The 25,146-nt window shown below is 42.3% G+C and overlaps 2 protein-coding genes across 2 annotated transcripts in view; one reads left to right on the top strand and one right to left on the bottom strand.

Moving 5' to 3' along the window:
* Positions 1-25,146, bottom strand: part of LOC139449818 (uncharacterized) — a 63,533-nt gene that overhangs the window by 28,455 nt on the left and 9,932 nt on the right. Inside the window, exons 2-3 of the mRNA XM_071231359.1 lie at positions 5,161-5,304; positions 4,704-4,760 (exon numbers count right to left, since the gene is read on the bottom strand). Coding sequence (XP_071087460.1) covers positions 4,704-4,760; positions 5,161-5,304 — 201 coding nt within the window. The remainder of the gene's footprint in view (positions 1-4,703; positions 4,761-5,160; positions 5,305-25,146) is intronic.
* LOC139450212 (fucolectin-6-like) lies at positions 736-4,110 on the top strand. Its single transcript, XM_071231885.1, has 4 exons — positions 736-817; positions 1,867-2,010; positions 3,405-3,620; positions 3,893-4,110. The coding sequence occupies exons 1-4, from the start codon at positions 736-738 to the stop codon at positions 4,108-4,110; spliced, it is 660 nt and encodes a 219-aa protein (XP_071087986.1).

A 25,146-nucleotide genomic window follows, 5' to 3' on the forward strand; every position in this document is an offset into this window, starting at 1 on the left:
ATGGTGGCATCGACGTTCAGGCCTTTGTTGGACTGTTGGTCTTTTTCCACGACATGTAAGATATCTACCCCATGGAGATCTCCAAATCAACAAAAGGGAATCCGTTTGGAGTGTTCAAAGCGGGGTGATCGATACCTAGACCAATACGATCTCCCTTCTAGCCTGACATCTGTTGATAGAAGTCATCGATCACCCTGTCAAATAAAGATGGTAGTTCTATAGGAACGCGGTCTTGTGGTACGGTTTCCAAGTAGTCTGGGTTGAATGTTATACGATACCTATGGTTAGCAGTTCTTTACCGTCTGGATCGTGTCGTGTCTTTCCTCTCCAAACGGTACGCATCATTCTGCTTGCTCGTCATGATGGCAATGAGTGCCTGATGAACGTCTGCTCTCCTTGATTTATAGACAAACCTTCCCCAAAACAGGATCGAAATCTGACCAATCAGAGGGTTGGGTTTTCGACCCATCAGAAGACAGCACCCGAGCCAAGTTGTGCTTTCTCTCCCATAGAAAGAAAATTCCTATGGAAAAGAAACACAAGTGTCGGGTCGTTTCAGAAAACCGAGGTGCAGGCCAGGCACTGGAACGGACCAATCAGCATGCCGCGTTTTGGACCAATCAATGTGCAGCGATTTTCGATCCGGTTCTTCTCCTATAAAACAAGAGAGCAACCACTCGAGTGGGTCAGTGTCACTTGTGAAAAAAGAAGATCATCATCATCATCACATCGAGAATGGCAGAGACAAAGAAGAGCTGTACGAATAAGTGTGAGGGAGATGTGGTGACTGAGAGTGAAGATGCTTATGGATGCAGCAGTAAGTGTACCGATGTTTGTGATGGGATGTCGCCGCTCAGTATCACACCATCACCCTATAATCTACAATTTGAATGAAGGCTTGAATGGTGTAGCATGGCTGGCTGCCTAGGAGGACGTTTCCTGTGTTCCTGTTCCTGTTCCTGTTCCTGTTCCGGTTCACGTTCCAGTTCCCGTTTGTTTGCTGCTGTTGCTGTTACTGCTGTTGTTGTGGATGGTTCAGTCGGGTTCCGCTTCCTGTTTCCATCAAGCTTTTCTTTGCAGGGCACCCAGATGACATACCCAGATGGCACCAATTTTCTTGTGTGTGTGTACGTGTACGAGAGTGGCATCACGTTTGCATGGAGACACGAGTAAAACACCACGTATGTCTATCGATCTCTCTCTATGCTTATCCAGCTGAATATGATAAATACTATTATTGATAAACGTCTGTTTGAAGACACACACATGACACCACGTTTGCATGGATACACGCGTGACAGTATGTTTGCAGGGAGACATGAAGCACATCACAAGGATACTTACATGAGGCGATTATGTCACACCATTAAGGCTCCTGTCAGGAGACAGGTGGCAGGCCATCCATGCCTTTGCACCACAGCAGCTATGTGGATGGAGAAGTAATCTTCTTCATGATCAAACGGCCCTTTTCAAAGGCACCCATCTCTCCTGAAAGAACGCTTTCATCCACTACTTTGACTACCCTCAAACCAAAACAAAGAACGCACCTCCTCCTCCTCCTCCTCCTTCCTCCTCCTCCTTCCTCCTCCCCCGCCTCACTCCTCCCTCCTCTATCCTCCCTCCTCCTCCCTCCTCCACAACCACTTGGCCTCCTCCCGGTAACCGGATGTGCCGCCCTCTTGGATGCGCCCGCACAATCTGTTGGACATCTGTTACATTTCAAGTATGCCCTCAAGAGCAGAAGTGTACACATTGAACGTGAACCTATTTGTAAACTGATAGTAAGCACTTAATTTATGTCGGTCAATGGCCTTTCATAACATTTTAATTGAATCACCTGATCTAAGTTTGATGTACATTATACAGGGACCACCTGTCAAGAAGGAAAGTTCGGAGACACCTGTAGCTACTCCTGTCACTGTACTCCGACCTGTAACCAGACAACTGGAGTCTGCAACCGTGCATGTGATCCTGGATGGTTTGGTGGGAATGGGCAAACCTGTCAGAGAGGTGAGTTTTCTTGCCACAAGTGTGTGTGTGTGTGTTTGTGTGTGTGTGTGTGAGAGAGAGAGAGAGAGAGAGAGAGAGAGAGAGAGAGAGAGAGAGAGAGAGAGAGAGAGAGAGAGAGAGATGAAATGGAAGGCACCTTATTGCTTCCATGACACCTGAACGCTTGGCACCTTCGTTACCCTCCCGGAATATAGAACTCCTCTGAGAGGAGCCTGCTTGCAGACGTTGATTCAGGGACTTCCAGGACATACGTACCACCTCAGGTGAGTATCTTCGCGAGGTAATGGTTTCTGGGAGACTGTATGTATACATATAAAAACGTGACGAGGTCTTTTCCTGACCTTCTACAACCTGACTTGCGTCTTATGTATATACTTGCCAAGTGTCGACGGGTAACCTATCTGAAAATAAAACACTGTCTACTTGCCACAGCTCTCAACACAATTCTTGATCCATTTTCACATTCAAGACATTCGACAGTGACTTTATTCGTGAGTGCATTAACATATAATAGGAACTGTTTTTTATTGCCCAATATATGCCCCATTGAACTGCCTCTTGTATGTTTCAATATAAAGGATTGATTATTCAATTATCTTGTGTGATTATTTACTAATTTCGCGATTTTTTCTGCCTGTGCTGATTTCTGGGTTAACCTTCATGTCTCAACACGGGGAATCACCTTGTAACAATATGCAGTAAAATGTCAAAAGCCTTCAATCCCATTTTTTTCATCCAATCAGTTAATGCCACATTTACCCCTTCTGTAGTTTGTATATCAAACCTTTAAAAGTTTACCACTAGTTGTGTCGATTGAAAGCCACACGGTTGCTGACACCATAACTTGGGTGATTGATGTTACAATGGTTTGAAATTGGAGGTTCGATTCTTTAACAAAGGTTTAAGACAGTTTTCCTTTGGAATATATCCTTTGGAACATTCACAATTTCCACATGTCTGTAACAGTAACTCTTAAATTTCTTTTTAAAAAATCACTTATCTATTGGATACACCAAGATCAATTTCCTTAACAATTGATTTTCCCTCATATGAATTACAATATTAAAGTTAATTTATCTTCATACTTATATTGGTTTAAGGAAACGTTGCCCTCAAGACAGCAGCTTCGCCCGTCACCGAGTAACCAGGCTGTAATTCGATATTTTATGTGGTTTGAAATTGGACCTTTGATTCTTTAACAAGAGTGTGAGACAGTGTACTTTGGGATATATCCTGCAAACGTTCACAATTTCCGGATGTCTGGAACATGTTGTTTTTTTGTTTTTTTTCAAATGTCACTGATCCAGCAAGATCAAATTCCTAGGAAGTTTAAATAGTTACTTTTCCCTCATATAAAATAAAACGTTAAAGTTAATTAAACGTTTTTATTTAAGGGAACGTTGCCTACAATAAGACAGCAACTTCGTCCGCAACTGACTATGCACGTAACGGCTGGACTGCAGACAAAGCTGTTGATGGGAACCGGGACCAGTATGTGCACGGAAACTCCTGTTTTCACTCTCATTCTGCGGACTCTAAAGCTATGTGGACAGTGGACCTTGGCCAGCAGTACAGGATACATGACGTCAGGATATACAACCGGATAGGATGTATGTATCAGTTCAGACAGCGTTAATTGATTTTGCAGGATATTATGTCGCCACTCAAAACATTTTAGTACACGCCGATCTGGAACAACCTGTTTCTGGAAACGTTCAACTGAATACGGTCACATGATCTTATTTGACGTTCACACGTTTCAGCAGCAAGATGATAAGTGAACTGCATTCTAACAAGTGTCGTGTGATTAGCTATATGTCATTCTTCAAAAGCACATTGTCATCCTGTGTCAGTAAATCATTTCTTTCATTGCATGTTTTAGATGCTCAATTGATCGGAACTGCTGTCCTCACACTGAGTAACTCAAGCAGCTCCACACCCGGCGTCACGTGCTACACCTTCCCCTCTTACACCCATGAAACAATCCAGAGCGTGTACGACGTGACGTGTGACGGCACAGGGAGATACTTCACCATCACACACAGCATACGGCTAAATCTCTGTGAGGCCGAGATTTATGGTATGGATAATTTCTCATAGCAGTAAACTGTGCGTAGGCACTGCCTTTAAACTAGCATATATTTGATCTGTAGATAATACTGCACGCATTCTCGTTAGATACCATTTTTACGACATGAGTGGACTTTCTGTGGTATCTCATCGAGCGGAAGCGAGGTCAAATGTTATAGAAAGTTCATGTATCTAATAAAAAAACGTGTGGTATGTTATTTATTCCCACGTTAAATATGTAATGTTAATCCATAACAACTTTCTTTTGTTAACAGTCCAGTCTGAAACTGGTAGCAAATCTGTTTTCGCGTGAATATTGATATATGCCAAAATGTCTATGCATACGCATTAACAACATGACAACACCAACACTCAAGATTTATTTAAAGAACATCTTCAACTTATGGTAATTCAAGCGTATTGTTGTGCACTGGACGACTATAATAAAACTATAAAAAGTCAATTAGCGCCGTGCTTTGAATCACTGACTAACACTCGGGATCTCGGGATCCGGCTGTGTAATCAAAATGGTTCAGTAGTGTCCGCAGAATGAGAGTGAAAACAGGAGTTTCCGTGCACATACTGGTCCCGGTTCCCATCAACAGCTTTGTCTGCAGTCCAGCCGTTACGTGCATAGTCAGTTGCGGACGAAGTTGCTGTCTTACTGTAGGCAACGTTCCCTTAAATAAAAACGTTTAATTAACTTTAACGTTGTATTTTATATGAGGGAAAAGTAACTATTTAAACTTCCTAGGAATTTGATCTTGCTGGATCAGTGACATTTGCAAAAAAAAAACAAAACAACATGTATGTCCTGGAAGTCCCTGAATCAACGTCTGCAAGCAGGCTCCTCTCAGAGGAGTTTTTTATTCCGGGAGGGTAACGAAGGTGCCAAGCGTTCAGGTGTCATGGAAGCAATAAGGTGCCTTCCATTTCATCTCTCTCTCTCTCTCTCTCTCTCTCTCTCTCTCTCTCTCTCTCTCTCTCTCTCTCTCTCTCTCTCTCTCTCTCTCTCACACACACACACACACACACACAAACACACACACAAACACACACACTTGTGGCAAGAAAACTCACCTCTCTGACAGGTTTGCCCATTCCCACCAAACCATCCAGGATCACATGCACGGTTGCAGACTCCAGTTGTCTGGTTACAGGTCGGAGTACAGTGACAGGAGTAGCTACAGGTGTCTCCGAACTTTCCTTCTTGACAGGTGGTCCCTGTATAATGTACATCAAACTTAGATCAGGTGATCCAATTAAAATGTTATGAAAGGCCATTGACCGACATAAATTAAGTGCTTACTATCAGTTTACAAATAGGTTCACGTTCAATGTGTACACTTCTGCTCTTGAGGGCATACTTGAAATGTAACAGATGTCCAACAGATTGTGCGGGCGCATCCAAGAGGGCGGCACATCCGGTTACCGGGAGGAGGCCAAGTGGTTGTGGAGGAGGGAGGAGGAGGGAGGATAGAGGAGAGAGGAGTGAGGCGGGGGAGGAGGAAGGAGGAGGAGGAAGGAGGAGGAGGAGGAAGGAGGAGGAGGAGGAGGAGGTGGGTTCTTTGTTTTGGTTTGAGGGTAGTCAAAGTAGTGGATGTCATGTGTGTGTCTTCAAACAGACGTTTATCAATAATAGTATTTATCATATTCAGCTGGATAAGCATAGAGAGAGATCGATAGACATACGTGGTGTTTTACTCGTGTCTCCATGCAAACGTGATGCCACTCTCATACACGTACACACACACAAGAAAATTGGTGCCATCTGGGTATGTCATCTGGGTGCCCTGCAAAGAAAAGCTTGATGGAAACAGGAAGCGGAACCCGACTGAACCATCCACAACAACAGCAGTAACAGCAACAGCAGCAAACAAACGGGAACTGGAACGTGAACCGGAACAGGAACAGGAACAGGAACAGGAACACAGGAAACGTCCTCCTAGGCAGCCAGCCATGCTACACCATTCAAGCCTTCATTCAAATTGTAGATTATAGGGTGATGGTGTGATACTGAGCGGCGACATCCCATCACAAACATCGGTACACTTACTGCTGCATCCATAAGCATCTTCACTCTCAGTCACCACATCTCCCTCACACTTATTCGTACAGCTCTTCTTTGTCTCTGCCATTCTCGATGTGATGATGATGATGATCTTCTTTTTTCACAAGTGACACTGACCCACTCGAGTGGTTGCTCTCTTGTTTTATAGGAGAAGAACCGGATCGAAAATCGCTGCACATTGATTGGTCCAAAACGCGGCATGCTGATTGGTCCGTTCCAGTGCCTGGCCTGCACCTCGGTTTTCTGAAACGACCCGACACTTGTGTTTCTTTTCCATAGGAATTTTCTTTCTATGGGAGAGAAAGCACAACTTGGCTCGGGTGCTGTCTTCTGATGGGTCGAAAACTCGACCCTCTGATTGGTCAGATTTCGATCCTGTTTTGGGGAAGGTTTGTCTATAAATCAAGGAGAGCAGACGTTCATCAGGCACTCATTGCCATCATGACGAGCAAGCAGAATGATGCATACCGTTTGGAGAGGAAAGACACGACACGATCCAGACGGTAAAGAACTGCTAACCATAGGTATCGTATAACATTCAACCCAGACTACTTGGAAACCGTACCACAAGACCGCGTTCCTATAGAACTACCATCTTTATTTGACAGGGTGATCGATGACTTCTATCAACAGATGTCAGGCTAGAAGGGAGATCGTATTGGTCTCGATCACCCCGCTTTGAACACTCCCAAACGGATTCCCTTTTGTTGATTTGGAGATCTCCATGGGGTAGATATCTTACATATCGTGGAAAAAGACCAACAGTCCAACAAAGGCCTGAACGTCGATGCCACCATGGTTGTGACCTTAGTACAGATCCCGACCGGCTAGGATCAGGCAGTGGCTGTCTGAAAACCATTGTTGGACTTGAAGCATTTTTAGAATGCAAAAAGGGTATTGTACGAATTAAGAATGAAGGTCAATGCTGTTTGGCAAGGGCCCTTGTGGTGGCACAGCATTATGCCCAGAAGCCCAACCCTCTGACCCAAGAATAGGAAACCCAGAGAAAGAGACTGACGAGAACAGATCACCATCCCTGCACCAAGCAATACCGCTGCAACCGCTGCCTCCACTTCAGCTATTGGGGGGCAAAGGAGGAGCACGGAATCCCTTGCTTGACATGTCAATGCTGGTTCCCAAATCAACAGTGTTACACCCAACATCTCCAGTCACCGTCAGAGGGAAAACCCAGCGCCTGTCAATAGATTCACAGGTGCCTGACCTATTTTCATCTTGTCCGCGTCTTGGCGACCCCAATGGCTCATCACAATTGCTCAGATGAAAGACATCCCTGCTTAGTTTGTTGAGAACCCATGACCCCAGACCACCGCTGTTAAATGACTCCCCTCTGTGAAGCCCACGGTGAAGAAGAGGAGGGGAGGGAAGAGGGAGAAGAGGAAGAATGCTGCAACCCAAACCGACGAGACAACGTCAAATATGTCTTCCATGATTTTGAATGCATGCAAGACACGGGGGAGCACATCCCAAATTTGGGTGCGTGGTGCAGTTAGGATGTGGAAGATGCATCGGTGAAGCAACAAAAGAGTTGTGCAAATACCGTCCATGGAGAGAAGAAGGTTATGGTCCCAGCCGGAGGGTCGTGCGTCGAGGTCCCACCATGCAACGTGATGTGTGTGTTTGGTTGACGACCCTGGCCGAAAAACCCAAGAAGAAGAACCAAGAGGAGGAGGAGGAGTGCAGCACACGCAAAAGAAAACAGATGGAACCCCCTAAGGCCATCCCCTGACAAAACGTCAGCGACGTTCATGACCCCAGGAGGAGGACGAGGAGAAGGTACAGGGGGAGGATGCCATGGAGGCCGACGCGGCCACCCCGTTAAAGCAGTAGGGGGAGACGACGAAGAAGACGAAGAACAAGAACACCACCTCTGTCCACCCGCCCGAGAAGGAGGAGCTCATTTATGTAATTGCACGATCCTATGATCTGCACTTACCCTACCCGCTGAAAGCATTTCCAAAAACCTTTGGACTGAATGAACTGAAGAAAGTGTATTTTCCACACTTTTGCAAAACCGAAGCCAACCAGACCTACAGAGGTCCCTATCCACCAGCCGTCATGTACGATCCCAATGGCATGTCTCCCACGGAATGCACTGCCTTCCTCCAATGGCATACCAAGAAAAGTCAAGAAGGAGCCTTGTTTGACTTGCAAGAAGAACTCTTAGCCTACCGTCAGAGTGATGTCGACATTTTGAGAAATGGATGCACTGATTTCCGACAGAACGCCATCAGGACGGTTCGCATTGATCCCTTTGTAGAGGTGATGACAGCTGCTTCGTTCACCATGAAATCCTTCCGAAAACCCGATCTGAAACTTGATACCATAGCCATTCTTCCAACTCAAGGCTACCAACTACTCCCAAGGCTGTATGAACTGGTTAAGTTATCTAATGGAGACTGACCCCGATCTGTAACTCCAGCACAACAGGAATGGAGGTGAAAAAGAGTTCACGTGTGGAGAGGGTAAACATCAGTACAGTGTGGATGGCTACGATCCAGGGACAGGCACCATCTACGAATTGCTGAGGTGCTTCTGGCATGGGTGTCAGAAATGTCACAAGACCGAGAGTGGAGAACCTCATCCCATACTGGGCACGTCGATGGGAGCATGTTATACCGACACCCGCTACCACCTGATTCTCTTGAACCAACACTCTGGGGTGAAACGGGTCGTCACCCTGTGGGAATGCGAGTTTAAAAAAAGGAAACAGGAGGGTTCTGCTTTGTGTGCTTTCTTGTAGGGACCCCACTGTATCCACTTACCTTGTCCGCTCAATCCTTGCAACCCCTTCTATGGAGGATTAACCAATGCCACTCGATTATGCTACGAAACCCAAGGAGGTGAACCCATGAAGTATATCGATATCTGTTCACTTTATCCTTACATTTGTAAGACCGGAGCGTTTCCCACGGGACACCCGACCCTTTTCCATCAACCACCTGTGGACACGTTGTTTGAGCTGAAAGGACTTATCCAATGTCGTGTCCTACACCCCAAACGACTCTACCATCCGCTCCTACCCTACAATTTGGGTAGTAAACTGCTCTGTCCTTTGTGCCGCATGTGTGCCGATACCCGGTCAGACTCACCCTGCAAGCACAAGGACGAAGAGAGGTCTTGGGTGGGAACGTACGCCAGCGTAGAACTCCATGAAGCCGTGAAGAAGTATGGCTACAAGGTGCTTTAGATCTTCGACGTTTGGCATTTCAACACCTTTACACAGCTTGCCCCCGACACCCAGCAAGAAGGACTCTTTGACTCCTTTATCAACTGTCATATCAAGGAGAAGCTCGAAGTGAGCTATACCCCGAGGGATGTACCGATCACGATGCTTACATACAGGAGATCTTTGACAAAGAAGGCATTCGGACAACGGTTAGACTATAGTCAGAACGTCTATATGAACGACCCTGCGCAGTACTTTACTTTGTGGAGAGATGAACAAAATACCATCTAGGATGTCACCGACGTCAACGAACAAATGGTGAGAAATTCCAAAGGAAGAATTCCAAACCCATCATTCTCATTTCAATGTTGCCATAGCTGCTTGGGTCACCGCACAAACACGTCTCAATCTGTACGAGACCCTCGCCCTGGTTGGTCGCAGGGTCTTTCACTTTGACATGGACAGCATCATTTACATTCATCGACCCCACGACACGAATTCAGAGCTGGGCCATTCGTTGGGTGAGTTTACAGACGAACTCCCTCCCTCCCTCCCCCATCCTCCCTCCTCCATCCTCCCTCCTCCTCCCTCCACCACCACTGCTCTTTTTTAAAAAAAAAGAGAAAAAATGAAAGAGGAGGCTCTTATGTGCGATTCTTATGGCCTCCTCCCCGGAACCGGATGTGCCGCCCTCTTGGAGGTGCGCATGCCTCCTGGAACCGGACATGTCGCTATCTTGGAGGCGCACGCCACCGGAACCGGAAGTGCCGCCATCTAGGATGCGCGCGCACCACCGGAACCGGAAGTGACATGTGTATGATTTTCACTTGCTTTTAAAGTAAATGACTGTTATCAAGTGATCTCTCTAAGATATGAAGCTGCTTTTTCTTCAGTGAAGTAACGGGTATATCCAGTGATTGTCTTTCTATTGCGAAGATCGTCAAAAATGATTAATGAAGTTGAACTTTACACTTTCTGTACCTTCGAATTGCTCACCGGGGCCCCTTTTTAACTATTATGCCATTCTATATTATACGATTTTCCCGTGAAGCATCTCCAAGAAGATCAAGCATTCCACTTAAATATTTAGGCAGCTTGTAACACAAGCTTGGAAATACTTCTTCATAAGTTTCAACTTATCATGTCAATTGCACATATCATGTCTTGCCTGCAACTGTCAGAATACAATCTATAACAGAACTCCTTACATCGACATTCATCCCATGAATACACCTGGACATTCATTATGACAGCTTTTTCGAATACGTATGTCTAACAACATGGTGTCACTCGTGTCCAGTCTGAAATATGATGGGAAAAAAGAATTCCATTTGGAAGATGAGGCTCTTGACTAACCAAAACATAAATATGATAGCAAGTTATGTACAGAAATGTGAAGTTGGAAGGTTTTTGACATCAATCTTTCATCATTCAACCTTGTATAAACACCAATGATATACATGTATAAAACCTACCTACTTTACATTTCTGTTATCACTTGTTTGATAACAGTGTTAGTATCTACAAAGAAATGAAATAGCTGTATATCCATAGAACTTTCTCCCTTTTTCATATACAATAGGGGCGGTCGGGTAGCCTAATATTAAAGCGTTCGGTCGTAACGCCGAAGACCCGGGTTTGATTCCCGCCCTGATATTGCTGGAATATTGCTAAAGTGGCGTAAAACCATACTCACTCACTCATATACAACAGTGTCCACAATCTTATTGAAAAATGGTTTTAAATAGGATATTAAAAGAGTCTCTTAAACAATTTAGAATGTATTCCATAAGTATGATTGCTAACTTTGAAACTATAAGGAATTTATGAATTTATTCCAAAGCCATATTATTTATGATAGTTTGTTATATCAGCACCACAAAGTGTGTATCTTGGCACACAAGTTAGAGTTAAAGCATGCACAATCTTACAAATTTTACTCCTTATTGATATTTCTTACTACACACAATAGGCATACTTTTAAGTAGACTATTTTGGTAAACATCTCACTAAAAACTCCTCCACAACGCGTGTACCGAGTATGCCGTGATGTTATAATTACTTGGAATACAAGATGTTTCTTTCACTTATAGTATTCACGTTAAACACTTTGCAAAGCCAATCAGTGAGTATCTATAACAGTTCATTAATATTATCACATGTAGATCGTTCAAGAGTAAACAAATCAGACATATACTTCTTTAGGGAGATAATGGGAACTAGCTTCTAGAATGAAGTCATCTAAAGTTCTGGTTCGGGCATTGAAGTCTCCACTCAAAATACATTTTTACCAATCACCATAGTAAATATGTAATAGCTTCTGCTCAAGAATGTCAATACCATTGTCATCTGCTTTGGTGTATCTGGGGGATCTTTCTGGATGTATGTAGACACATCCAATAAAATGTTAATGCTTTTTAACCATTATTCTTTATTTTAAAACAACCAAACAACTTTCCCATTGCTCTATACCCTGTAATACAAAAGCTGAAGGAGAGCACACTACCGCCATGACTCTCTCTTTGTGTCACACACACATGGCACTCATATGCATTGTATTGTATTTATAATGTCATTGTTAAGGCACCAATGTTTCGCCAAACACAATATGATAAGTAATAAAGTAACCACGGCAACAAATGACAACTTAGGTGGAAGTCAGTGTACGTTCCATGTACTGTACATATGCTAGTCAGTGCATCACATTGAGATGACCACTTTCCTAACCAGAATCGACTCTTCTATTCTTTGTAGTTCTCTTCTTTTGTTGTCCGGTTTTCACAATGTCATCCTCGTCTTAGTCATAGGAGATGATCAACCTATCAATAATCTTATAAACTGAACAACAAAAGTTCCTGTGACATTGAATAAGATTTAATGCAAAGTTATGTTTTTTACCAAATCTGAAACAATTTCGGTTTGCAACAGATAAAAGACTCCTGTAAGTGTTCAAATGGTGTAATGTGCCACACTGACTTCAGAAAATGCGTGATTTCATAACAAAAAACATGAACATGCCAAAATGGCAATTTACAAATCAATAGCGTGTGTGTCCACATCTGGCTGCGATGCAAGCAACACATCTTCGTCTCATGGAATGGACCAGGCGTCGCTCAAAGTCCTGTGGGATATCTGTCCATATCGCCTGGGGCATGTTTCGAAGTTCTGGAGTGTCTGTGGGTGACGTCGAAGGCGCCGACCAATCTTATCCCACATGTGCTCGATTGGTGAGAGATTAGGGGAGCGATCCGGCCAGGGGATGACTTTCACGTTTTATTGTTGACAGAATCCTGAACAAGTCGAGCAATATGAGGCCGGGCGTTGTCATGTTGAAAGGTAATGCCTGGGCCATGACGACGCAAAAACGGTAGAACAACAGGGCCGATGATCTCGTCGCTGTAGTGCTGTCCATTGAGATTTCCCTCTACCACTATCAAACGGGTCCTCCGTCTTGCTGTAAACCCACCCATACCCCCGAACCCATCTTCTTCCATAACACAATGATTGACGTAACGTTCACCTCGACGTCGGTACACTCGAATCCGTCCATCACTGTGGCTGAGGTGAAAACAAGTGTGAATAGAACTTGTCCCCACTGCATGGCCGTCCAACGTAGTCGCTGTCTGCACCACTGTAGACGTTCTTGACGGTGGTTTCCTATAAAATGGGACGTCTGGCGGGTCTTCTGGCGACAATCCCTGCACATCTGAGGCGACGACGTACTGTTTGTGAAGATATTCGTCGAAGGCAAAGGATGCTTCTTGCAGTCACTGTTGCTGGCTGGAATCGATTTCGTAGGTGCGTTGTTCAAATCCAGTTGTCTTGTTGATTATTGGTTACACGTGGCCTGCCACTCCGAGGATGGTCTCTGACTGCATTCGTCTGTTGCCAACGTTGCCATGAACACCAAATGGTATTTCTATGGACGTTAAATTGTCTTGCAACATCACGTTGACTCAAGCATACCAATAGCTCGCAAACGCTCTTTTTCGGACAGGCGTGGCATTTTGTAATGTTGAATAATTGGGTAATGTTGTTGTTTTTCTGAGTGGTTGTTGTCAGCACAATGCTAAACAATGCATATGGAATCCCAATAACGCACTTGTTTTTATACCCATTCTTTGGTTGTGAAATGCATGGGGCTTGCATAATAGTCAACTTTTGCATGGAATGCTTTTTTCTAAAGTAGTTGCGTTTTTGTGACTTGATTCCATTCATGTACTACAATATTGAAAACCAAACTTTACTTGTTTGAAAAATACACTAAAATATTGGTGTCACAGGAACTTTTGTTCTTGAGTAAAGTTAACATATGGAAGCCTGCCTTTTTCTCCTGTCTTCTCCATGTGAACAAAACGTTTTCATCTTATCTGTACTAAGGTCTCTGAAACTCTATAATTAAGCACCATCCTCTCAGTACCTGGTTCGCTGCATGCAAGACAGAATGGTTGTCTTCAAATGAAAAGAAATGACACAGTAACTGGACGGTGGTGAGATAATGGTCATCATGTGTGCCTTCTATATTCTAATATTTTCAGATGAATCAAGTTACAGTGCTTCTTTCGTGAAATGTCTCAGGCCCTCCTCAGTTTCCTTCCACGATTCATAACTCCTGTTATTCAGTGTTGTTCATCTTCACATTGCGATGGAGTTCAGATGTCAGTTGTATGTCCTCATCAGTAAGTTGCAATGACTTATCGTTGAAGCCTGATGTAAACAACTCGAGTTTCCGGTCAATTATTCCATTGGGCGTTTTAGCGACATTGGCTAATGTTACTTGCTCTTCGGGTGTTTCATATACTAAGTCACCAGTAATTTGGGTAACTGGGTTTTCATCCTTTTTCGACTGACTATTCGTTTGCTTTGGTTTGTTTCTATATCCCCAGTCTCTACAATTTAGTGTTAGTGTCAACACAGCCAGTAGAAGGCTTACTTTGTGTTCACAGTGTAGCCTATTCCCGGGTTGCATGGGATCGTCCGTGGTCATGGGTCTCGCCAAATGAATGTTCCTATTGTAAGCCTTAATACGTCAATATTGACCCCCATCTTGCCGTATTATGTACTCTTATATGAGTTTATCACACTGCTGTAATCATATAACACATTTCAACAGAGAACTTTCATGGCTGTACCTTTCACTCATTCTTCATATGAATAACATAGTTCTGACCAATGTAAAACATGGCTATAGATGTGTCACACGACGTTTTTATGTCTTAAATAGTTACTATTTGTGAACATTATGCATAAATATTTTTCTTGTGAAACTGAAAAGCAAGACCTGATGCATTCATAAGTAGCAAGACAGTTCAAGCTTGGCCAGAGTACAATTACCAAACTATGGATGATATCAGCAAAAACGTGTCACCATATTGCGGTCCCCAGATCAGAGAGACCCTGACATCACCACATCAGCCCATGAAAGCTACACGCAGGCCATCCACCTTCAAAACAGGACACTCACTGCAAACTACACAACAACAAAACAATTCTGCACACACAGGAGACACAGGTGATGGATAACAACTTCTTTAATACTGTAAAAGTGACTTTTTGTTATAGACCCTTATTCCGTTGTCAAGCAAGACTGGGCAAGACAATTAATCCTGCACAGAATGTCCGTGTATGTTTACGAGCAGTGGGAATATAAGCAGGACCCTTCGTTTGCGTTCTTTTACCTCAACTTTATCGACTTCAGCCGGGGCGCCATCTCTGCAGTAAAGTGTTGCTTGCTTGCAGTCTATAGCGCGCATTTTTAAAGCAGAATGTCAATTTGATATAAGTGATCCGTTGAAAGTTCTTGCATTTAAATTTTAATCGGTCATTTGCTGTCTCCTTTGAGAAAGAGTTCATAATATATATACTATTTTCGCAACTAATGTTTTCCACAGCCATTTTTACTTTTCTCTCACAACACTGTTTTACAAGGTACTTTATTATGGAACGAAATAAGATTATAAGCACAATTCCATTTCATCAATTTACCTTTTCATTCTCAAAGAAGTGGTTTGTTGTCTATCATTGTGACAAAACAATACAACTGAACAATAGTCTCAACAAACAATATCATAATGACCTTTCTATCAGTTTTATGTAGAGAGTATTACAATCTCTTATTATTATCTTTTTATTAGGACATATACCTTCTGTAATTTGGAATTTGATGTAGTCACACTATAGAGAAGATACCTCTTATTATAATTTCGAACAAGGAGCTTACCGGCATCACTATTACTGCTCTGGCTTGCTTCGAGTCCTATCTCACTAAGCAAGTTACTTTGCATAACATGGGAGATGACATGTTTTTATGCGAATTTCAACAAAGGCTCTCTGACAATATATTGATGAAAGCACATTAGGCGTTCTGCCCCAGGGACGTTTTGCACCCATTGACCCAAAGCACGGAGGCATGACAATCTAATTGACGTCACACTAAAAATAGCCCGTAAAGTACATTCAAACCGGTCGAGAGCGTGAAAGCAAGGTCATACAGCCAATCGTCTGTCAGCTGTGTAAACAAAATGCTGTGATGAACTAGGTCACATAACACCCTTGTCCACTGAAGGCAATCAGTTGTGTAGACACAATTTTGAGGAAGGCACTCCTCTGTATCCACGAGTTAACATAAACATACAAGCACGTTTATATTATTGAATGAAACCAAGCCCCGTCTCTGTATTTATAAATGGCTATGCAGTTGATAAATATTAAAGCTCTATTTATATTGTTTAGGCTTCAGTTCTCATGTAACCATGCCTGCTGATGGATGGAAAGCATTTTTGTCTAGTATTTATTAGTATTAATACCAAACATCCAGCTTCCTTTTCTGGCCCTGCTAAGTTATATCACATTGTGAAAAGGGAAGGTAAATTTGATATCAGTTTGCATCACATAAAGAAGTGGCTAGTTTCCCAAGACGACTATTCGCTACAGCGACCTTTAAGATACAAGTTCAAGCGGAACAGAGTGGTGGCTTCAGGCCTCAAAACTCGATGGGATATCGACTTAGCTGATGTATCTAATATAGCCTCGAAAAATGACAGTGGGAAATACTTCCACATAGCTATCAATGTATTTACACAGTTTCTGTATGTGGAACCCGTCAAAATAAAACACCAGGTGCTGTCATTAAGGCCATGAAGAAGATTTTTTCCCATGCTACTTTGCCACAAATTATACGATCAAACAAAGGGCGAGAATTTGATAGTGAGGTCTTTTTTAAGAAACAAGGGCATCACTTACTATGTCACACAGAATGAAACAAAGGCTTCTTATGCTGAGAGAGCAATACAGACCCTAAAGACAACAATGTATATATATTTCACATTCAAACAAACGTATCATTATTTGAATATTTTACAAGACCTCGTCCGGGATTATAACCACAGACCTCACAGATCATTGAATGAACTATCACTCTCAGATATTAATCAAACTGATGAAGCTCTGGTATGGAAAGAACAATATATTGATACTTTGACAAGACCAGTAAAATCGAAAGTTGAAATCACACAGAAGTCAATGAAGAAACCCTTCAAGTTTAAAGTTTACATACATTTCAAAGAGACTATCAAGAAAAATGGACTAAAGGAAATCTTTATTATTAGGAGGCGATACTACAGAGATGGTTTAGCCATCTATCAGTTGAAAGATATGGCAGACAATCCGGTCCAAGGCAGTTTCTATGCAAATGAACTACAGAGAGTAGACAAGACTGCAGACACTGTGTGGGGAGTGGAGAAGGTTTTGAAGACGAGGAAGTGAGCTGATGGTAAAAGAGGTGTTTGTGAATTGGACGGGCTATCCGAAAAAGTTTAACAGTTGGATCACAGAGACTAATCTTCAGAGTATATAAGAATATTCCTCTTGAGAAAATGTTCATTTACACGTCATGGAGTCCACATCTTGTCCTGATTATGAGAAACCGTTTTCTAGGAAAGATGCTATGCTGAGACATAGAAGGAATAAGCATTCACTACCACCACCACCACCCCCCCACCACCACAATTTACTCCACCACCACCACCACCACAATTTACTCCACCACCACCACCACCTCCTAAGGACGCAGAACAGTTCAAGTTTACCATTCCATCCAATGCCGTGGTGGTGGGTCCAAGTGGAAGTGGCAAGTCGCATCAAACCAGTACCCAATAACATTATCTGGTGTTATACGGAGTGGCAGCCTCTGTATTAGATGATCAGTGGACAGTTACCTTATGTGACGTTTGTGAAGGGAATTCCTTACAACCTGCATGAGGATAACTATCTGGATGCTCGGAATAACAATGTGATTGTACTGGATGACCTCATGTCAGAGGCTATGGGGGCACGGGTGGCCCAGTCGTCTAAGGCGCCGCGATTCGCTGTGCAGAGTTGCGTCCCTTGGGCATGCCAGAAACCTATGATTGTGGGTTCGAATCCCAGTTCGCCCCGATTATGTTTCTAGGTTTGTCAGCACCATACCCATGCTCATGGGTTTCACCGAAGTGGTAAACGTCTAAGACCTGCATCACTTCGAGCTTTCCTCCCACATTAAGCTGCCACGTCAAGATATAACTGGAATAATGTTAAAAGCGGCGTTAAACCCAACTCACTCACTCACTCACTCATGTCAGAGGCTAAAGATGATAAACGCATCGCAGAACTGTTCACCCGAACCTTTCACCATAAGAATGTCATTATCTTCCTATTGTTGCAAAATCTGTTTCCAAGAGGCAAGGAATCACGTGACATTGCTTTGAATTCTCATTATGTGACTCTCTTTAATTCCCCTGTGGACAGACATCAAGTCAACATGTTTGCCAGGCACATCTATCCAAACAATACTGACCACTTTATGTCAGCGTATAAAGAAGCTGTTGAAAAACCCTATGGCAATCTGACAATCGACCTGCATCCTTCTACATTGGAATCAGGAAGAACAACCTCATGTACTTGAAGCAGCCAACACACCACAGCCTATAAAAGAGGAGCAGCCTGTCAACCAGTATCATTTGAAGCCAATCCCAAGAATAGACCACATCTCGGAAGAAGTCGCTCCACTGGACAGTGAATCAGAGGACGACACTAGTGATACAACAATGCCTTCCTGTGACGAGAATGGTATTGTGTTTGTAAATAATCATCACCTCCAGCCTCATGTCAGATCATGGTGCCCTGAGAATGGTGGGGAACCTTTGAGGAAAAGAGCTAAAGTTGATAGAATGGATGAAGCTCATGACAATAGTAATGTCCTATCTACTGTAGCATCCCCCAAAGTCACTGACACAGATAAAGAGAGGGAGATTAGAGGCCTAGAATACATGTGGGAACAAACACTAAACTACTGTCAAGATGATGTCTTTAAGTCAAGAGAAGAGTATGAAGATCAAGGAAAAAGTGAGAGATGGAGTGAAAACAAGCTCAAGAAATGCTGGGAATCAACTTTCCTAGATCGACTCTCAAAAGCTATCAGATATGACCGCTAACTTTGGGTATGGACCCCTTTTCAAACCTATTCTGGAGAAAGTGTGGGCATTGGACCCTGATGCAGATCCCAAGGAACTCGCCACTAAAATCAACCAGTGGATGAAACATATTGTGAAAGACATTTTATCTCATGTAGATCTTTCTGAGGCTGAAGATCTAGAGCATGAAAAGTCAGATGTTGATGATGATACAGACACTGATCAATAATCTGTCAATTTACATTGTTACTGCCATTGTCTGATAATTGATTTTCGTGTTTGAATGAAATAAATCTCTCGTTAACAGGTAAATTTTTGTTTGTTTTCCAAATGTAATGACATAAATCCTTGTGGTTATGTGAAACCAGTGAACGGATATAGCTGTAGGATTATCAATACAGTAAGATATTCACTCAATCCGTGTTCAACAACAACAAAGAATAACAATCAACTTTCAATGTGTGTATTTATTAACATATGTGTCATTCAAAAGGTGGTACAAGTTAAAAAAGAAGCTACATAATGTTTTAATAACATAAAGTCCATAGACTCTCAGTACAGTAAACAAACCGTTCTGCAGTAATTACATTACAGGCATCACCTCAGCAAAGTGGTATGCCACAAAGTGTAGGTGATCTGACAGAGTGAAGAATCTTGGTGTTATCTTCACCAAGACCATGTCAACGGAGCAACAAGCCCTAAGCTTCTCAAGAGCAGCTAAAATTCATCTGCCGAATATGGGAAACAGTCCTGGACATAGAAACCAATTAACTATCGGACCTCTCACATGTATCATCAAGACTGGAATATTGTAATTAATCGCTAAGTGGTTCCTTCTTGTTCATCAGCCATCTCCATGGAGTACAAACAGTGTGGCAAGAATCATAACTATGACCAAATTACAAGATCACATTTGCCTACAATATTCCACAAACTTTTAAAACTAGTCCTCTCATACAGAGCTGCTCCCGAGAGTGAGTCAGTGTACCTGGGGAACCTAACTGATCCTCACATACCGTCGAAAGCCCTGTGGTCTGAAGACAAACTCCACCTGGATGTCATAGTCGGGTGACAGGGCCTTCTCAATCTCTGCTTTATGGAATGAAGACATCTTTTTTTATATACTACTACTGACAAACATAAAGTTGTAATGACGATAAATGTCTAAAAAGAAAATCGGGAGTGTAGATTAATATAAGCCTTCTCGTCGGAGGTAATCGGTGACAGGGCAGGAAGTGTTCTGGTATTATTATCTCGCAGTTAAAAATCGGAGTCAAATTCTTGATTCGTCTGTAAACATGGTGCAATGCCTATCCCACCTTAATAGTTGTCAGGGTCACACCCTTCAGAGGACACCTTGCTTTAACGGGGACACAGATAGCCTGTTTTTACGGTATATTCACCTTCCTGTTATTGCATGGAATTCTCGTTTGAAAACAGGAGCAGAATATATTTATTGCGTAGTGCAAATAATGTATACACGTACTGAGACGATCTTGTCTCATCTTCGATCTTTACATCGTATCTTTTAGGCCTGCCACTCTCTCGCCTTTTTGTATGTTCCTTGATGTGTTCCTGGAAGCATTTTTAAGCGTGTGCCCAGTTCAGTTGTATTGGTGACTGTGAGTCTTACATTTTGGCTCCTGTGTGAACGTGCATCAGGCGATATTCATGCATGATGTGAAAGTTCATTGCCATTAGATCTTACGTTCAGATGCAACCCCACAGTATTGTGCAACTAAACGAAGTCTATATTCAAATAATTAACCTTTATTTTTGTTGGTAGTACAATACTTGTTAGAATCGAGCTGAGTGACACCCGATCTGTACTATTTTCCATAGTGGCAGTGGGGTAGCAAAGTTGTTAAAGGGTTTGCTCGTCATGCCGCCGACCCTGGTTCGATTCCCCACATGGGTATAATGTGGAAAGCCCATTTCTGCCGTCCCCCGCCGTAATCAAGCGAGTAGTATAGGTAATGGTGATTCTGGCTCACTTCCACGGGAGCCATATTTATACTGAGTCAAATTAAAAACTTCACATTTTAAAAAAAAAATCCCATATATGATATACAACGGACAAATGTATCAGAAAAGGTAATTTTTAATCATAAATGTCCAAAGAAGGATTTTAATTAACGGTGATAACCATAATTTGTTCCAAGCACCTAAGGTATTCGGTAATAACATCAACAGTTTAAATCATAAGTCCCAAGCACGAGAATCTGATTGCACACAAGTTCAGTAGCATGTATGGCCATCATGTGCGTTGACAACTGCCGCACAACGCCTCCGCATGGAACTTGTGATGCTTGTGAACACATAATTGGGAAGACGACACCATTGTTGCTGCAAAATGGTGCCAAGAACTTGCAAGTTCTGTGGCTGGTTCTGGAGAGTGCGCAGACTTCTGCCAAGAGCATCCCAGACATGTTCGATGGGATTGAGGTCAGGAGACCTTTACGGCCACTCCATGACGTTAACTCCCGCATTCTGAAGGAAATTCCTTGTCAAAATTGCTGTGTGGGGTCACATTGCCACAGAAAGCACCCCACACCATGACACTTCCACCTCGAAATATGTCAACTTCCTGTACACAACAGTGGGCGCAACGTTCATGACGGCGCCTCCACACCCTCGCCCTACCATCAGCAAATCGAAGATTAAATCGGGATTCATCACTGAAGATGACTTGATTCCAATTCCTCTGAGTCCATCGTAAGTGTCGCTGTGCCCACAATTGACGTTGATGTCTGTGTAATTGAGTCAGATTTGGCCCTCAGTATGGCCGTCGTGCATGAAGGTGAGCAGTTCTCAGACGGTTTTGAACAGTTTGCGCACTCAGTCTACCCCATAACAGTTCATTTCTGGTTGATGTAGCTATCAAAAATCAGTTACGGAGGTGACGTAAGACAATCTGGCGATCCTCTGCATGTGACGTCACACGTGGTCGACCTGGCCGAGGGCGATCACCGATCGTACCCGTTTGCTGTAGACGCATCTGTAAATCATAAACAGTCCGTTGACTACAACCCATTGTTCTTGTATCTTCAGCTACGGATGTTCTCGTCTGCAACATGCTGATGGCATGGCGGACAAATGGCTGTAAAGACTTTTGTTTTCTTGTGTTTTTCTTTTTTTGTCAATGACTGCAAACAAGTATGGCTAAAAACACGTGCGGTATTATGACCACGTGACCAGCTGCACGTGAAAAAACACTTTTGCCACTATAGTGCTGTGCACATGGTTTTGATCGATTCACCTGCACAAAAACGGGTGTTATCTGAAGACAACACGTGGCCATTACTGTTTAAATAAACAATAAGGGCCCACAATGATAACTGGTCAACATGTTAAAATTTTTGGATTGTGAAGTTTTTAATTTGGTTCAGTATATATCCCTTTACTGCTACTACAGAGGGAATTTTTTATGCCAAAATAATGATGATATTCAACGATCGTCATGAGATTAAACTAAATTGTAATGGAAATATTCTCTATTATTTCCACTCATACGCATACCATTATTTTGAACAAAGTGATATTCAACATTTTTACTAAGTTCTTCGTTCATTTTACAAGGAGACCAGACTATATACTCATTTTCGAAATTGGAAAGAAACAATTGATGACCATATTTGGTTGGTTTGACATCACTGATATAATATAAACCCTGTGGTAATTCTCACCATTTGATTGGCTCCATTATTATATACTTATGTAAGCATTCGTTTAAAGGTGATCCAACGTGATCAAGCAATCTATTTTTAATCTAACAATGTCATATTTGGGATAACACTTTCGTAGTAAAGTACAGATTCTAGTACTTTTTTGGGTTGAGTCCCGTCTGGGATTCGAACCCACACTTGCCAGAGTCCCCCTGTTCTATGAACTTTTTTTCTTGTCTTCGCTAATACCACTGGTCTTATGAGAATTGGATCGAATCTCCTGCTTCATTACGTTGTATTTGGTTAGTTCTGACAGCACTTAACGAAACTCCTCCTCGGATATCTTACAATCAGCCATTGCTGTTGAAATATGGTCCTCAATGCTGTTCATCTTTGCATTGGCAAGTATCCGAATATTATCGTGTTTTGATGCTTTCTTTTGCAACTTACGAGAAATGAATTTTATTGCTATACCTGCCAGTCCTGAGACTCTGGCAGCTATTTCCATGCCAAGTACTATAGGCGCGGCGATTATAGTTGATAATAAACCAACACCGGCTACACTGAGTCCCATGCCAGCTGTTACAAGCACAGTGTCAACTCTGCTGAGAGCATTCACAGCTCTGCGATACTTTTTATACAATCCAAGTCTCATCTCCATCTCCTTCTCTATTAGATGTTTTATGTCGCTTATTTGATGTAATTGAAATCCATCAACAGTATCCATCTTTTCAGATGCTTCATCGAGCACCGGATATAAACCCATAGTGTATATTATCATATCATATAATAGTCTTTAATTGGTCTTGCTTCAATATTTTGAGAGTATACATCAGCATTATTAAATTTGAGCCTTACCATTAAGTGACTATGGTTTTTGTCAGAGAGTTGAGGTCTTTGGCAAAACATGGATATTCTCCATTGAGAAAAGCTGAATTGATTGATTTACTCGGTTTGGAATACAACAAACCCCAGACCCCTAGAATAGCTAGTAGCATCTTCAGCAGCTTTGATTACTCTGCTGTAGTCATTAAAAGGGAGTTCGTATTCGATCGCCTAGGGATGCTTGATAAAAGGGCATGTGACTAAGTCGAGCGGAATATAAAATCAGTTACCTAATGCATCAGCAACAGCCTTATATCTATAGCAACTGCAGAAGTCTGCTCTCTGAGATCTTTCAGGACAGAGTTGTATTTTTGAGTAAGTACCCAAACGCTATGCTGAGTATGTCTTCCGGAGAATGCTAAATATTGAAGCATATCTTTCTTTTTGGTAAGTATTTTACTCGCACTGCAGTCGTCTATTATGAAAAGTGTTGATTCTCCTTTGTATTTTTCGTGACATACACGTGAACAGTCTTGTAAACGATCGCCCGGATCAACTCTGTGCACCCCAGGATCATTCATTACCCAATCTCTCGATGGTTATGTTTTATTGACGTTAATAGTCGGGCACAGAATAATAATATGCTCGAAAACATCCCGATTATGACTTTGTAAAATATAGTAACACCCTCACTGGCATTTTCTATTCTTCGCCCACAGCCGTGTAGTTGGTCATCGTCGGTGGTTCGCATATCGAGGCATAGCGCATACTTCATGGTAAGGAATTAAGCCATCGACACATCCCTGAGAGACAGGTCTTTCACGACCGCGTGAACTTCTGGCTTTGTTTTATACTTTTGTAATCTTGGGGTTGTAGAATTTCTCGGTATCTCTTGCAAATGCTTCAGAGTGGTCCTCGAACAACATTAAAATACCCTTCAAAGATTGATATTCCACATCTTATCTCTTTTGTTCCTGGTGATCTTTTGGTGTCGAAGCACGCGATCATACAAAATGGCTAAATTTCCGGTATACTGGTTACGAATTTGTCTGTCTAATTCAGGATCTGTTATCATATCTGTCGAGCGGAACATAGAATTGGTCACCTGATGCATCAGCAACAGCCTTATCTCCTACCATTAAATCACAATGGTTTTTGTCAGAGAGTTGAAGGCTTTGGCAAAAGAACGTGGTTATTCTCGATTGAGAAAAGCTGAATTGATTGATATACTGGGTTTGGAATACAACAAACCCCAGACTGTTAGAGAACTCAAAGCTGAAGCGAAAAAAAGTGGGCTGAGAGGTTATCTCAAATGAAAAAAGCTGAATTGATTGATTTACCAAATGGTGATAAATCAGTTGGTGATAATAAAAATCAATCAATTGATGAGTTAAGATTTGTACCCACAGCCGGCGTTGGTAATTATCTAAGAGGTTGGAAGATGGATATTAATTCGAACATGGATATTAATGATGTTAAGCCCATCGTATCGAGCAAAATTAACGAGGAGTTAGATGATTTAAAAGTATAAAATACCAGCTGATGGTTAAAATGTCCTTGAGTAAAAGTAATGCAGACGATAGCGCTGAATATACTGAACCTTATTTCTGAAGTAATCAAGAAGTTATAACCGAATCTGATACTATAAGCACATCATTAGATACATCAATTCAACGGATACAGGAAACTTTAGAACAATGGACTAATAGAGGTTCGGGTTGAGGTGTGGATAAAATCAATAGTTTATATTTAGATATAGAAAATTATATGACTTTCAAAGGTAGATCTTATATAGATTTACCCTCGTATTATAAAAAGAAAGAAAAAAACATAATTAATGTTAAAAAAAGGCGATGACTGTTTCAGAAT

The sequence above is a fragment of the Haliotis cracherodii genome, unplaced genomic scaffold (genome assembly GCF_022045235.1).
Source record: "Haliotis cracherodii isolate W230 unplaced genomic scaffold, xgHalCrac1.p SCAF_8, whole genome shotgun sequence".
In the NCBI taxonomy this organism is placed as follows: Eukaryota; Metazoa; Mollusca; class Gastropoda; order Lepetellida; family Haliotidae; genus Haliotis; species Haliotis cracherodii.

Coding starts and splice junctions, on each gene's coding strand:
- LOC139450212 (XM_071231885.1), top strand. CDS start 736: ATGGCAGAGACAAAGAAGAGCTGTACGAATAAGTGTGAGGGAGATGTG. Junction 818..1,866: donor AGATGCTTATGGATGCAGCA/GTAAGTGTACCG, acceptor TACATTATACAG/GGACCACCTGTCAAGAAGGA. Junction 2,011..3,404: donor TGGGCAAACCTGTCAGAGAG/GTGAGTTTTCTT, acceptor TTTTTATTTAAG/GGAACGTTGCCTACAATAAG.